Source organism: Lissotriton helveticus, chromosome 9 (assembly GCF_964261635.1).
Source record: "Lissotriton helveticus chromosome 9, aLisHel1.1, whole genome shotgun sequence".
NCBI lineage: Eukaryota > Metazoa > Chordata > Amphibia > Caudata > Salamandridae > Lissotriton > Lissotriton helveticus.
This window is the reverse complement of record NC_136070.1, coordinates 1288008093-1288023663: the sequence shown is the minus strand read 5'-3', so window position 1 is coordinate 1288023663 and position 15571 is coordinate 1288008093. Positions and strand designations below refer to the sequence as shown.

The following is a 15571-nucleotide window of genomic DNA, read 5'->3' as shown; positions in this document are numbered from 1 at the left end:
AAGAAGTATAACACACTGCTCTATGCACAGGAGTTTAACACACTGTTCCCCAGCACAGGTGTAGAACTCACCTCTTCCACACAGAGGTGCAGCTAACTACTTCCACACACAGGCATTTGTTCCACGTTTTTCACGCACAGGTCTATAAATCACTTTCTCATGCACAGGTGAATAACTTATAGTTTACATGCCCAAGTGTGTAACTCATTTTCTATGCACTGAAGTATGACTTGCTGTTGCATGCCCGGGTGTTAAACTTACCATTCTCACAGACAAGCACATAGTTCACTTTCCCAACACATATATAGTATAAAGTCACTTTTCACACACACAGGTGTATGTGTCGCTGTCCCCACACCCAGGTGTATAACTCACTGTCTCCACACACAGGTGTATAACTCGCTGTCTCCACACACAGGTGTATAACTCACTGTCCCCACACACAGGTGTATAACTCACTGTCTTCACACCCAGGTGTATAACTCGCTGTCCACACACACAGGTGTATAACTCACTGTCCCCACACACAGGTGTATAACTCACTGTCCCCAAACACATGTGTATAAGTCGCTGTCCCCAGACACAGGTGTATAACTCGCTGTTCCCAAACACAGGTGTATAAGTCACTGTCCCCACACACAGGTGTATAACTCGCTGTCTCCACACACAGGTGTATGAGTCGCTGTCCCCACAAACAGGTGTATAACTTGCTGTCTCACACACAGGTGTATAAGTCGCTGTCCCCACACACAGGTGTATAAGTCACTGTCCCCACACACAGGTGTATAACTCGCTGTCCCCACACACAGGTGTATGAGTTGCTGTCCCCACATGCAGGTGTAGAACTTGCTCCCCCCACACACAGGTGTATAACTCGCTGTCCCCACATGCAGGTGTAGAACTTGCTCCCCCCACACACAGGTGTATAACTCGCTGTCCCCACATGCAGGTGTAGAACTTGCTGCCCCCACACACAGGTGTATAACTCGTTGTCCCCAAACACAGGTGTATAAGTCGCTGTCTCCACACACAGGTGTTTAACTCGCTGTCCCCACACACAGGTGTATGAGTTGCTGTCCCCACACACAGGTGTATAACTCGATGTCCCCACACACAGGTGTATAACTCGCTGTCTCCACACACAGGTGTAGAACTCGCTGTCCCCACACGCAGGTGTATAAGTCGCTATCCCCACACACAGGTGTATGAGTCGCTGTCCCCAAACACAGGTGTCTAACTTGCTGTCTCCACACATAGGTGTATAACTCGCTGTCCCCACACACAGGTGTATAAGTCACTGTCCCCACTCACAGGTGTATAACTCACTGTCTCCACACACAGGTGTATAACTCGCTGTCCCCATACACAGGTGTATAACTCGCTGTCCCCACACACAGGTGTATGAGTCGCTGTCCCCACACACAGGTGTATGAGTCGCTGTCCCCACACACATGTGTATGAGTCGCCATCCCCATACCCATGTGTATAACTCGCTGTCTCCACACACAGGTGTATGAGACGCTGTCCCCATACACAGGTGTATAACTCGCTGTCCCCACACACAGGTGTATGAGTCGCTGTCCCCACACACAGGTGTTTGAGTCGCTGTCCCCACACACAAGTGTATGAGTCGCCGTCCCCATACACAGGTGTATAACTCGCTGTCCCCACACACAGGTGTATGAGTCGCTGTCCCCATACACAGGTGTATAACTCACTGTCGCCATACACAGGTGTATAACTCGCTGTCTCCACACACAGGTGTATAAGTCGCTGTCCCCAAACACAGGTGTATATCTCGCTGTATATACACACAGGTGTATAACTCGCTGTCCCCACACACAGGTGTATGAGTTGCTGTCCCCACACACATGTGTATGACTCTCTGTCCCCACACACAGGTGTATGACTCTCTGTCCCCACACACAGGTGTATGAGTCTCTGTCCCCACACACAGGTGTATAACTCGCTGTCTCCACACTCAGGTGTATGAGTCTCTGTCCCCACACACAGGTGTATAACTCGCTGTCCCCACACACAGCTGTATAACTTGCTGTCTCCACACACAGGTGTATAACTCGCTGTCTCCACACACAGGTGTATATCTCGCTGTCTCCACACACAGGTGTAGAACTTGCTGCCCCCACACGCAGGTGTATAAGTCACTGTCCCCACACACAGGTGTATAACTCGCTGTCCCCACACACAGGTGTATAACTTGCTGTCTCCACACACAGGTGTATAACTCGCTGTCTCCACACACAGGTGTATGAGTCGCTGTCCCCACACACAGGTGTATAACTCGCTGTCTCCACACACAGGTGGATATCTCGCTGTCTCCACACACAGGTGTATAAGTCGCTGTCTCCACACACAGGTGTAGAACTTGCTGCCCCCACACGCAGGTGTAAAAGTCACTGTCCCCACACACGTGTGTATATCTCGCTGTCCCCACACACAGGTGTATAACTAGCTGCCCCCAAACACAGGTGTGACACTCACCTTGCCTGGAGCTTCATAAATACATGTGGTTGAGTTGCTCGGGCAGCCCCCGTTCTGCACGGCGCAAGGGTTGATGGGAATGCACACCTTGCCATCTCCTTGGTAGCCAGATTTGCAGGTACAAGTTGGTTGGCTTGTCCCAGTGTCACTGCAGAGGGCGTATGGTGAACAGGGTGATGTGAGGCAGGGGTTCTGGCCTGGAAGTAAAGACAAGCCGTGTGTGAGGGCGTGGCTACAAACAGGTGCCTGGAAGTAAAGACAAGCCTTGTGTGAGGGCGTGGCTATAAACAGGTGCCTGGAAGTAAAGACAAGCCTTGAGTGAGGGCGTGGCTACAAACAGGTGCCTGGAAGTAAAGACAAGCCTTGTGTGAGGGCGTGGCTATAAACAGGTGCCTGGAAGTAAAGACACGCCTTGTGTGATGGCGTGGCTACAAACAGGTGCCTGGAAGTAAAGACAAGCTGTGTGTGAGGGCATGGCTACAAACAGGTGCCTGGAAGTAAAGACAAGACGTGTGTGAGGGCGTGGCTACAAACAGGTGCCTGAGAGTAAAGACAAGCCTTGTGTGAGGGCATGGCAACAATCAGGTGCCTGGAAGTAAAGACACGCCTTGTGTGAGGGCGTGGCTACAAACAGGTGCCTGAGAGTAAAGACAAGCCGTGTGTGAGGGCGTGGCTACAAACAGGTGCCTGGAAGTAAAGACAAGCCTTGAGCGAGGGCGTGGCTACAAACAGGTGCCTGGAAGTAAAGACAAGCCTTGAGCGAGGGCGTGGCTACAAACAGGTGCCTGGAAGTAAAGACAAGCCTCGTGTGAGGGCGTGGCTACAAACAGGTGCCGAGAAGTAAAGACAAGACTTGAGCGAGGGCGTGGCTATAAACAGGTGCCCGGAAGTAAAGACACTCCTTGAGCGAGGGCGTGGCTACAAACAGGTGCCTGGAAGTAAAGACAAGCCGTGTATGAGGGCGTGGCTATAAACAGGTGTTCGTAGGGAAAGACACGCCTTGAGTGAGGGCGTGGCTACAAACAGGTGCCCGGAAGTAAAGACAAGCCTTGTGTGAGGGCGTGGCTATAAACAGGTGTCCGGAGGGAAAGACAAGCCGTGTGTGAGGGCGTGGCTACAAACATGTGTCTGAAAGTAAAGACACGCCTTGAGTGAGGGCGTGGCTACAAACAGGTGCCTGGAAGTAAAGACACGCCTTGAGTGAGGGCGTGGCTACAATCAGGTGCCTGGAAATAAGGACAAGCCTTGAGTGAGGGCGTGGCTACAATCAGGTGCCTGGAAGTAAAGACACGCCTTGAGTGAGGGCGTGGCTACAATCAGGTGCCTGGAAGTAAAGACAAGCCTTGAGCGAGGGCGTGGCTACAAACAGGTGCCTGGAAGTAAAGACAAGCCGTGTGTGAGGGCGTGGCTATAAACAGGTGTTCGTAGGGAAAGACAAGCCTTGAACGAGGGCGTGGCTACAATCAGGTGCCCGGAAGTAAAGACAAGCTGTGTGTGAGGGCGTGGCTACAAACAGGTGCCTGGAAGTAAAGACAAGCCTTGAGTGAGGGCGTGGCTATAAACAGGTGCCCGGAAGTAAAGACACTCCTTGAGCGAGGGCGTGGCTACAAACAGGTGCCTGGAAGTAAAGACAAGCCGTGTATGAGGGCGTGGCTACAAACAGGTGCCTGGAAGTAAAGACAAGCCGTGTGTGAGGGCGTGGCTATAAACAGGTGTTCGTAGGGAAGGACAAGCCTTGAACGAGGGCGTGGCTACAATCAGGTGCCCGGAAGTAAAGACAAGCCTTGAGTGAGGGCGTGGCTACAAACAGGTGCCCGGAAGTAAAGACAAGCTGTGTGTGAGGGCGTGGCTACAAACAGGTGTCTGGAAGTAAAGACACGCCTTGAGTGAGGGCGTGGCTACAAACAGGTGCCCAGAAGTAAAGAAAAGCCGTGTGTGAGGGCGTGGCTACAAACAGGTGCCTGGAAGTAAAGACAAGCCTTGAGCGAGGGCGTGGCTACAAACAGGTGCCTGGAAGTAAAGACAAGCCTTGTGTGAGGGCGTGGCTATAAACAGGTGCCCGGAAGTAAAGACACGCCTTGTGTGAGGGCGTGGCTATAAACAGGTGCCCGGAAGTAAAGACACGCCTTGTGTGAAGGCGTGGCTACAAACAGGTGCCTGGAAGTAAAGACAAGCCTTGTGTGAGGGCGTGGCTACAAACAGGTGCCTGGAAGTAAAGACAAGCCGTGTATGAGGGCGTGGCTACATACAGGTGCCCAGAAGTAAAGACAAGCCGTGTGTGAGGGCGTGGCTACAAACAGGTGCCCGGAAGTAAAGACAAGCCTTGAGTGAGGGCGTGGCTACAAACAGGTGCCTGGAAGTAAAGACACGCCTTGAGCGAGGGCGTGGCTACAAACAGGTGTCTGGAAGTAAAGACAAGCCGTGTGTGAGGGCGTGGCTACAAACAGGTGCCCGGAAGTAAAGACACGCCTTGAGTGAGGGCGTGGCTACAAACAGGTGCCTGGAAGTAAAGACAAGCCTTGTATGAGGGCGTGGCTACAAACAGGTGCCTGGAAGTAAAGACAAGCCGTGTGTGAGGGCGTGGCTACAAACAGGAGTCTGGAAGTAAAGACAAGCCTTGTGTGAGGGCGTGGCTATAAACAGGTGCCTGGAAGTAAAGACAAGCCTTGTGTGAGGGCGTGGCTACAAACAGGTGCCTGGAAGTAAAGACAAGCCTTGTGTGAGGGCGTGGCTACAAACAGGTGCCTGAGAGTAAAGACAAGCCGTGTGTGAGGGCGTGGCTACAAACAGGGGCCTGGAAGTAAAGACACGCCTTGAGTGAGGGCGTGGCTACAAACAGGTGCCTGGAAGTAAAGACACGCCTTGAGCGAGGGCGTGGCTACAAACAGGTGCCCGGAAGTAAAGACAAGCCTTGTGTGAGGGCGTGGCTACAAACAGGTGCCTGGAAGTAAAGACACGCCTTGAGTGAGGGCGTGGCTACAAACAGGTGCCTGGAAGTAAAGACACGCCTTGAGTGAGGGCGTGGCTATAAACAGGTGCCTGGAAGTAAAGACACGCCTTGAGTGAGGGCGTGGCTACAAACAGGTGCCTGGAAGTAAAGACACGCCTTGAGTGAGGGCGTGGCTACAAACAGGTGCCTGGAAGTAAAGACACGCCTTGAGTGAGGGCGTGGCTACAAACAGGTGCCTGGAAGTAAAGACAAGCCGTGTGTGAGGGCGTGGCTACAAACAAGTGCCCGGAAGTAAAGACAAGCCTTGAGTGAGGGCGTGGCTACAAACAGGTGCCTGGAAGTAAAGACAAGCCGTGTGTGAGGGCGTGGCTACAAACAAGTGCCCGGAAGTAAAGACAAGCCGTGTATGAGGGCGTGGCTATAAACAGGTGTCTGGAAGTAAAGGCACGCCTTGAGTAAGGGCGTGGCTACAAACAGGGGCCTGGAAGTATAGACAAGCTGGGTGTGAGGGCGTGGCTATAAACAGGTGTCTGGAAGTAAAGACACGCCTTGTGTGAGGGCGTGGCTACAAACAGGTGTCTGGAAGTAAAGACAAGCCTTGAGCGAGGGCGTGGCTACAAACAGGTGCCTGGAAGTAAAGAGAAGCCTTGAGTGAGGGCGTGGCTACAAACAGGTGCCTGGAAGTAAAGACACGCCTTGAGTGAGGGCGTGGCTACAAACAGGTGCCTGGAAGTAAAGACACGCCTTGAGTGAGGGCGTGGCTACAAACAGGTGCCTGGAAGTAAAGACACGCCTTGAGTGAGGGCGTGGCTACAAACAGGTGCCTGGAAGTAAAGACAAGCCGTGTGTGAGGGCGTGGCTACAAACAAGTGCCCGGAAGTAAAGACAAGCCTTGAGTGAGGGCGTGGCTACAAACAGGTGCCTGGAAGTAAAGACAAGCCGTGTGTGAGGGCGTGGCTACAAACAAGTGCCCGGAAGTAAAGACAAGCCGTGTATGAGGGCGTGGCTATAAACAGGTGTCTGGAAGTAAAGACACGCCTTGAGTAAGGGCGTGGCTACAAACAGGGGCCTGGAAGTATAGACAAGCTGTGTGTGAGGGCGTGGCTATAAACAGGTGCCTGGAAGTAAAGACACGCCTTGTGTGAGGGCGAGGCTACAAACAGGTGTCTGGAAGTAAAGACAAGCCTTGAGTGAGGGCGTGGCTACAAACAGGTGTCTGGAAGTAAAGACAAGCCTTGAGCGAGGGCGTGGCTACAAACAGGTGCCTGGAAGTAAAGACACGCCTTGAGTGAGGGCGTGGCTACAAACAGGTGCCTGGAAGTAAAGACAAGCCGTGTGTGAGGGCGTGGCTACAAACAGGTGTCTGGAAGTAAAGACAAGCCGTGTGTGAGGGCGTGGCTACAAACAGGTGCCTGGAAGTAAAGACAAGCCGTGTGTGAGGGCGTGGCTACAAACAGGTGCCTGGAAGTAAAGACAAGCCTTGAGCGAGGGCGTGGCTATAAGCAGGTGCCTGGAAGTCTGCCTTGTGACACAAACCAGCATCACGCCATGTTCCTGCTCAGGTTCAAGTGAGGTACTGGACTGTCCATTAGAATACTGCCCTAATGAAAAACCGCTCAAGGGAACCACTGCATAACAAAGACACTGTACTGAGTGATGAGGTCCCTGTGCTGCATACTAAAGGAATGATCAATAGAATGGCTGTCCAGTGTATGAGCTGTACTGTGACTGTCTATCGGAGACACTGCGAAATGATAATACCACACTCTCTAAAGGAGCACGCATTAAACAAGAGGTGCTCTCCGTAAGACCTGTCTAATGCGAGAGCTCTCAGGTAGGGATGGGGTATAATAGAGGTGCTGTCTAATATAGATGCTGCCAATGGAGAGAAAATCTGATGAGGAACCTGTCCAATGGAGGGAATGTCTGATGAAGATGCTGTCCAATGGGGGGAACGTCTGATGAAGATGCTGTCCAATGGAGGGAATGTCTGATGAAGATGCTGTCCAATGGAGGGAACGTCTGATGAAGATGCTGTCCAATGGAGGGAACGTCTGATTAAGATGCTGTCCAATGGATGGAATGTCTCATGAGGATGCTGTCCAATGGGGGGACGTCTGATGAGGATGCTGTCCAATGGGGGGGAACGTCTGATGAGGCTGCTGTCCAATGGGGGGAACGTCTGATGAGGATGCTGTCCAATGGGGGGGAACGTCTGATGAGGCTGCTGTCCAATGGGGGGAACGTCTGATGAGGATGCTGTCCAATGGGGGGAACGTCTGATGATGATGTTGTCCAATGGAGGGAAAGTCTGATGAAGAGGCTGTCCAATGGGGGGAACGTCTGATGAGGATGCTGTCCAATGGGGGGAACGTCTGATGAGGTTGCTGTCCAATGGGGGGAACGTCTGATGAGGATGCTGTCCAATGGACGGAATGTCTGATGAAGCCAAATGGACGCATTGCTCCATGGTTATATTTTCAAAAGGAGGCAGTGTCTAATGGAGGTGCTGGTAATTCAAAGAAAGTCTGAATCCTGTTCCGTGCACTTTATCAAGTATCTAATGGAAATATTGCCCAACGGAGAGGCTGTAGAACAGAGTGACTCCTCAACGGAGGTGCCGTTCAATCACAATTCTCCGCAATGAAGATGCTGCCAGACGGAAGCAAAGTTCAACTGAGCCACCATCTAGTGGATGTACTGTCTAGTAGAAGGACATGTAAGTTGCATCCAAAATAGGTGCTGTCAAGTCAAAACATGTTATAATAAATGGGTCAACCCACTAGTACTGGGACCTGGGTAATCAATGGTATATGAGAAGGGGTCCCAGATGGAACAACATCACACCAACACAACACAACACAAATCAACAAAATTAACCTCATAAGCATAGACTTCAAAGAATGTTATTTAATATACATCCTTCTTTGTAAATTAATTACCATATCTTTTGCAATGGTACAATTCAAAACATTTCATGATAAGCCCAGAAAGAGGGGTGGGGGGGGGGGGGGGGGAAAGTGAAGAAAGGAAAATTGTGCAACATAGATTTAAATTAGTCATAAAGGAATAACATAATATGTGGTCTCATCAATATTTGAACATGTAGTGCCACACTAGATATATATACATTGTCATATATCAACTCATAGGTTAAGACAATCCTATCCTGTTAATGGCTGGCACAGTCAACAAATGATCAGTTTGCCCACAGGTAAGAAAGGATAACAGTATGTCGACGTTTCGACCCCAGTTGAGCAGGCGACGCTATTGCCCTACAGCGGGGTCTTCCTCAGGACAGGTGGTAGTGGGGTGTGGGAGTACAAAAAGGGCACCTACAAAGGAGAAACTAAATTAGGATTGATGTATTCTTACAAGAAGAACTGAAGGCTAATTAAAGCCATACCTAGTTACCTACACGAAGCACGGTGAATCTAGCGGCTCCGTCTGAAACTGATGTTGGGCCAAGGGCTCCTAATGCCAAGAGAGCGTAATCCTAAAAATAAATTAGGCATTTATAAGACAGTGGACCGTACTCGACTATAATCCACGCAATATCATAATTAATATCAGCACAAGTGTATGATTTAGTGAAACATCACACACTACCCAGCCGGGTTAAAAACATAAGTTACCAAATCAAACAACGGAGAACCAACCAAAAACAGCCAATCTCAGGGCTGGCCCTTACAATTCATGACATTCCTTACTCCACACAAATAAATGAGACACTAGTCCAAGGCTCACCTATTCACGCAGCAGCGATCCTAGGTACTGTTTTTGCATGGGAACGCTTCTATTCGTGACAAAAAACTCACATCTGCAATTAACAAAAGGATGCAATTCAGAAACTATCTCTCATGTCGTCATTGCAACTTAAGCCACTACTTCATTTGTTTACTCACCAAATATGAAGGTGAAACAAAAGGAGCCAATACAACTCGCTCGCAGTGACTTCTTGCTTCCGAATTGCTTTTAGGGAAAAACTGCCTTTAAATAAACCCTCCAAGGTTCGCTTGTATATCTAGGAGGTAAAATAAACAGGAGGCGCGTGTTAGCATACGCACTCGCGACCTCCGCATAGCTAGAATGGGATACGATTAAGGTTTTACCCAAGCTTACCCGAAAATCGCAGAAAGCGGGAACGCTCCTCGCTGTTCATCAGTATACCGTTTAATCTAGTGACTTGCCGTGAGCCCAGGAGCGGGATGGGTGGTACCTTTTAAAACCACTTCAAAATTCTTTTCGGGTTTCGCTCGTATTTCTAAGAGGCAAAACAAACAGGAGGCGCGTATTAGCATGTGCACTCGCGACCTCCGCATAGTCAGAGCGGGACTGTTGATTATCTCAAGCTTACCCGGGCAATGGAGAAAGCGTGAAGAATCCTCGCCGCATCTCAACACACAGTTTACTCTAGTGGCTAGACGCGAGGCCGGGAGCGGGATAAATCGACCGGGCAGCAGCTAAATGTCACTGCTTGCATGTAGCCAATGGGCGCACAGTGAAAATAGTAAACAGACTCGCCCCTGGTGAAATTAAGCGCTGGAAAAACCTGGTCCCTCATTATACTGCGTTAGAGATTCCTATCTTTGCGCAAAAGGAGAATATCCTTGGTGGCGCACAGACATCTATTCATCAATTTATTCGTTTAATACCAGATTAATTTAGTGGGGCGCTCATCATGGCCAACCAAAGGGGGATACAATATGTAAAAACAATGTAACATCCATCAATTGTATTACATTTCAAGATCGTAGAAAAGTGCAAAAAAATTCAGTAGTTAAACACATGTACATATTTGATACATTACAAAAAAAAGGGAAAGGACATCTTATCTCGGTCGGATTAAATGAACCCTCAAGTCATAGTTGGTATTATAACCTTTGCAATGACAATTATATCACATTAGACAAACTAAATCATGATAACATTACATGGAATCTAGACACTATAAACACGCCAGTTGTGCAAAATTGTTCTCCTGTTCATTAAGACCATGCACTATGGTGTCCAACAAGTGCATCCATTTGCTTTCTCTTAAAGTGAGGATAGAAGATATACTCCCTCCCCGGGGACCCAAGGTCACCTTTTCAAGGACCACCCACTCTAGTTCATCTACTGTATGGCCAAACCTCCTGTAGTGATCTACGAGTGGAGCACCCACTACCTCACATCTGATCCTGCTTTGATGTTGCATAATTCGGACCTTAATTTTCTGTTGTGTTTGGCCTACATAGGCCAGGCCACACGGACATTTGATGCAGTAAATCACACAGGTTGTATTACAATTCGTAAAGGATTTCAAATCCACACATTGCTGTTTGTATTTAAACTGTTTAGTTTGTACACACATCGGACAGGCTTTACACTGGCCACACCTATAATGGCCAAGCACTGATGGCAAATTCCACAGAGATTGTAGGGTGGGAGTCTCAGGTGTCATTAGGTAGGAACTAACTACTTGATCTTTTACATTCCTGGATTTTTTGAACGAGTGCATGGGTTGCTGTGGTTGGCCAATCTCATCAGACACCATTGGCCAATACTTGTTGACAATTTTCTTTATGTTGTTACTTTGTGTGTTATATGTAGTAACACAGATCATCCGCTCATTAGTGTTGTCATTTCTGGTGTGAGGCGTAAGTAAATCCTCTCTGGGACTGTACCAAGCTCGTTTTTGTGCTCTCTTCACAAGTCTCCTCGGATATCCTCTTTCCAACAATTTAGCAGTGAGGGCCTCGGACTGCAAAAAATAGTCATCTTTTTTGGAACAATTGCGTCTTAACCTAAAAAATTGGCCAACCGGCAGGTTGTCCCTCAGGCCTCTGGGATGATGGCTGTTATATAATAAGAGGGAGTTCCGTTCAGTGGGTTTCCGATACAATGTTGTGGACAGTTGACCTTCTTCGTGGAAGATAGTGATATCAAGGAAGTCGACTTTTTCTTGATGTGACTGCATGGTGAATTGAATATCCGTGCTCCGTTCATTCAACCAGAGATGAAACAAATTCAAGGTTTCTTCTGAGCCAGTCCAAATTATCAAGACGTCGTCTATGTAGCGACGCCACATCTGTAGTTGTGCTTGGTATGGGTTGTCTTGATTCAGGACAAACTTCTGCTCAAAATCTGCCATATATATAATGGCCAGGTCCGGCGCAAATGCTGCCCCCATTGCCACTCCCTTGGATTGTACATAAAATTTGCCCTGAAACATGAAGAAATTCTTTCTCATTGCGATGGTTAGCAATTGGATAATGAATTCAGTAGGCACCAACACAGGTGCAGTACGTCCATCAAGAGCTACACGTATGACCTCTAGTGCGTCTAGTTGTGGAATGCTCGTGTAGAGCGAAACTATATCGCACGTCACCAACCTCTGTTTGCTTTTGTCAAAGGCAAAACCATCCACAAGATTTATGATTTGCATAGTATCCCTCAGGTATGTGGGTGTCCCTTCTGCAATAGGTTTTAGGAAAAAATCAATATATTTACACAAGGGTTCCAAAATCGACCCACACCCGGACACAATAGGACGGCCTGGGGGTTCTCGCATGCACTTGTGAATTTTGGGGAGGGTATAAATAGTTGGTAGTCTTGGGTCTTTTTGGTTGAGGTACTTAAATTCAAGTTCACTCAGGAAACCTTGATCTTTACCCTCTGTTGTCACTGCCAGGATCTCCAAGGCTAGATCTTTAGTTGGATCACATCTTAGTGGCTGGTAGCTCACTCCGTCGCCCAATTGTCGAAGAATTTCGTTCTATTTTTTGCAGTCCGAGGCCCTCACTGCTAAATTGTTGGAAAGAGGATATCCGAGGAGACTTGTGAAGAGAGCACAAAAACGAGCTTGGTACAGTCCCAGAGAGGATTTACTTACGCCTCACACCAGAAATTACAACACTAATGAGCGGATGATCTGTGTTACTACATATAACACACAAAGTAACAACATAAAGAAAATTGTCAACAAGTATTGGCCAATGGTGTCTGATGAGATTGGCCAACCACAGCAACCCATGCACTCGTTCAAAAAATCCAGGAATGTAAAAGATCAAGTAGTTAGTTCCTACCTAATGACACCTGAGACTCCCACCCTACAATCTCTGTGGAATTTGCCATCAGTGCTTGGCCATTATAGGTGTGGCCAGTGTAAAGCCTGTCCGATGTGTGTACAAACTAAACAGTTTAAATACAAACAGCAATGTGTGGATTTGAAATCCTTTACGAATTGTAATACAACCTGTGTGATTTACTGCATCAAATGTCCGTGTGGCCTGGCCTATGTAGGCCAAACACAACAGAAAATTAAGGTCCGAATTATGCAACATCAAAGCAGGATCAGATGTGAGGTAGTGGGTGCTCCACTCGTAGATCACTACAGGAGGTTTGGCCATACAGTAGATGAACTAGAGTGGGTGGTCCTTGAAAAGGTGACCTTGGGTCCCCGGGGAGGGAGTATATCTTCTATCCTCACTTTAAGAGAAAGCAAATGGATGCACTTGTTGGACACCATAGTGCATGGTCTTAATGAACAGGAGAACAATTTTGCACAACTGGCGTGTTTATAGTGTCTAGATTCCATGTAATGTTATCATGATTTAGTTTGTCTAATGTGATATAATTGTCATTGCAAAGGTTATAATACCAACTATGACTTGAGGGTTCATTTAATCCGACCGAGATAAGATGTCCTTTCCCTTTTTTTTGTAATGTATCAAATATGTACATGTGTTTAACTACTGAATTTTTTTGCACTTTTCTACGATCTTGAAATGTAATTCAATTGATGGATGTTACATTGTTTTTACATATTGTATCCCCCTTTGGTTGGCCATGATGAGCGCCCCACTAAATTAATCTGGTATTAAACGAATAAATTGATGAATAGATGTCTGTGCGCCACCAAGGATATTCTCCTTTTGCGCAAAGATAGGAATCTCTAACGCAGTATAATGAGGGACCAGGTTTTCCCAGCGCTTAATTTCACCAGGGGCCGAGTCTGTTTACTATTTTCACTGTGCGCCCATTGGCTACATGCAAGCAGTGACATTTAGCTGCTGCCCGGTCGATTTATCCCGCTCCCGGCCTCGCGTCTAGCCACTAGAGTAAACTGTGTGTTGAGATGCGGCGAGGATTCTTCACGCTTTCTCCATTGCCCGGGTAAGCTTGAGATAATCAACAGTCCCGCTCTGACTATGCGGAGGTCGCGAGTGCACATGCTAATACGCGCCTCCTGTTTGTTTTGCCTCTTGGAAATACGAGCGAAACCCGAAAGGAATTTTGAAGTGGTTTTAAAAGGTACCACCCATCCCGCTCCTGGGCTCACGGCAAGTCACTAGATTGAACGGTATACTGATGAACAGCGAGGAGCGTTCCCGCTTTCTGCAATTTTCGGGTAAGCTTGGGTAAAACCTTAATCGTATCCCATTCTAGCTATGCGGAGGTCGCGAGTGCGTATGCTAACACGCGCCTCCTGTTTATTTTACCTCCTAGATATACAAGCGAACCTTGGAGGGTTTATTTAAAGGCAGTTTTTCCCTAAAAGCAATTCGGAAGCAAGAAGTCACTGCGAGCGAGTTGTATTGGCTCCTTTTGTTTCACCTTCATATTTGGTGAGTAAACAAATGAAGTAGTGGCTTAAGTTGCAATGACGACATGAGAGATAGTTTCTGAATTGCATCCTTTTGTTAATTGCAGATGTGAGTTTTTTGTCACGAATAGAAGCGTTCCCATGCAAAAACAGTACCTAGGATCGCTGCTGCGTGAATAGGTGAGCCTTGGACTAGTGTCTCATTTATTTGTGTGGAGTAAGGAATGTCATGAATTGTAAGGGCCAGCCCTGAGGTTGGCTGTTTTTGGTTGGTTCTCCGTTGTTTGATTTGGTAACTTATGTTTTTAACCCGGCTGGGTAGTGTGTGATGTTTCACTAAATCATACACTTGTGCTGATATTAATTATGATATTGCGTGGATTATAGTCGAGTACGGTCCACTGTCTTATAAATGCCTAATTTATTTTTAGGATTACGCTCTCTTGGCATTAGGAGCCCTTGGCCCAACATCAGTTTCAGACGGAGCCGCTAGATTCACCGTGCTTCGTGTAGGTAACTAGGTATGGCTTTAATTAGCCTTCAGTTCTTCTTGTAAGAATACATCAATCCTAATTTAGTTTCTCCTTTGTAGGTGCCCTTTTTGTACTCCCACACCCCACTACCACCTGTCCTGAGGAAGACCCCGCTGTAGGGCAATAGCGTCGCCTGCTCAACTGGAGTCGAAACGTCGACATACTGTTATCCTTTCTTACCTGTGGGCAAACTGATCATTTGTTGACTGTGCCAGCCATTAACAGGATAGGATTGTCTTAACCTATGAGTTGATATATGACAATGTATATATATCTAGTGTGGCACTACATGTTCAAATATTGATGAGACCACATATTATGTTATTCCTTTATGACTAATTTAAATCTATGTTGCACAATTTTCCTTTCTTCACTCCCCCCCCCCCCCCATCCCTCTTTCTGGGCTTATCATGAAATGTTTTGAATTGTACCATTGCAAAAGATATGGTAATTAATTTACAAAGAAGGGTGTATATTAAATAACATTCTTTGAAGTCTATGCTTATGAGGTTAATTTTGTTGATTTGTGTGTCTTATGTTGTTCCATCTGGGACCCCTTCTCATATACCGTCAAGTCAAAACAAGCATTGGCATAGCCAATAGGTCTAGCTTTTGGGACCTTATAAGTATTTAGTTATGCAGCATAATATCCATGGTGCAACAACATAAAGTGTTGCATGGCTAAACACTTATAAGTTCCCAAAGGCGAGACCTATTGGCTATGCCAACGCTTGTTTTGAGTGAGTGGCTCGTGCAGGTATGCCACTGTGAGACAGAGATGCTGCGAGTGCTTTTACAGGAGCCCCTATGACATTGCGCCTCTTCAAAATGTATCTTGGGTGTGGTGTAATACTTCTAGCCCCTATTCCCATCTTCTCACACCCAATGCATCCTTAAATGTCCCATGTACAGCCGGGGTTGACACTCCTATTACCCCTGGCCTCCATTGACACTTTACCTGTCATGGGTGGTGGTGGTGGTGGATGTGGTGGTGGTGGT

General features: G+C 47.6%; 1 protein-coding gene across 1 annotated transcript in view; it reads right to left on the bottom strand.

The window, feature by feature from the left end:
- The window catches only part of STAB1 (stabilin 1), a 769578-nt gene that overhangs the window by 537564 nt on the left and 216443 nt on the right, over nt 1–15571 (bottom strand). The window contains exon 9 of the mRNA XM_078661896.1: nt 2503–2699. Coding sequence (XP_078518022.1) covers nt 2503–2699 — 197 coding nt within the window. The remainder of the gene's footprint in view (nt 1–2502; nt 2700–15571) is intronic.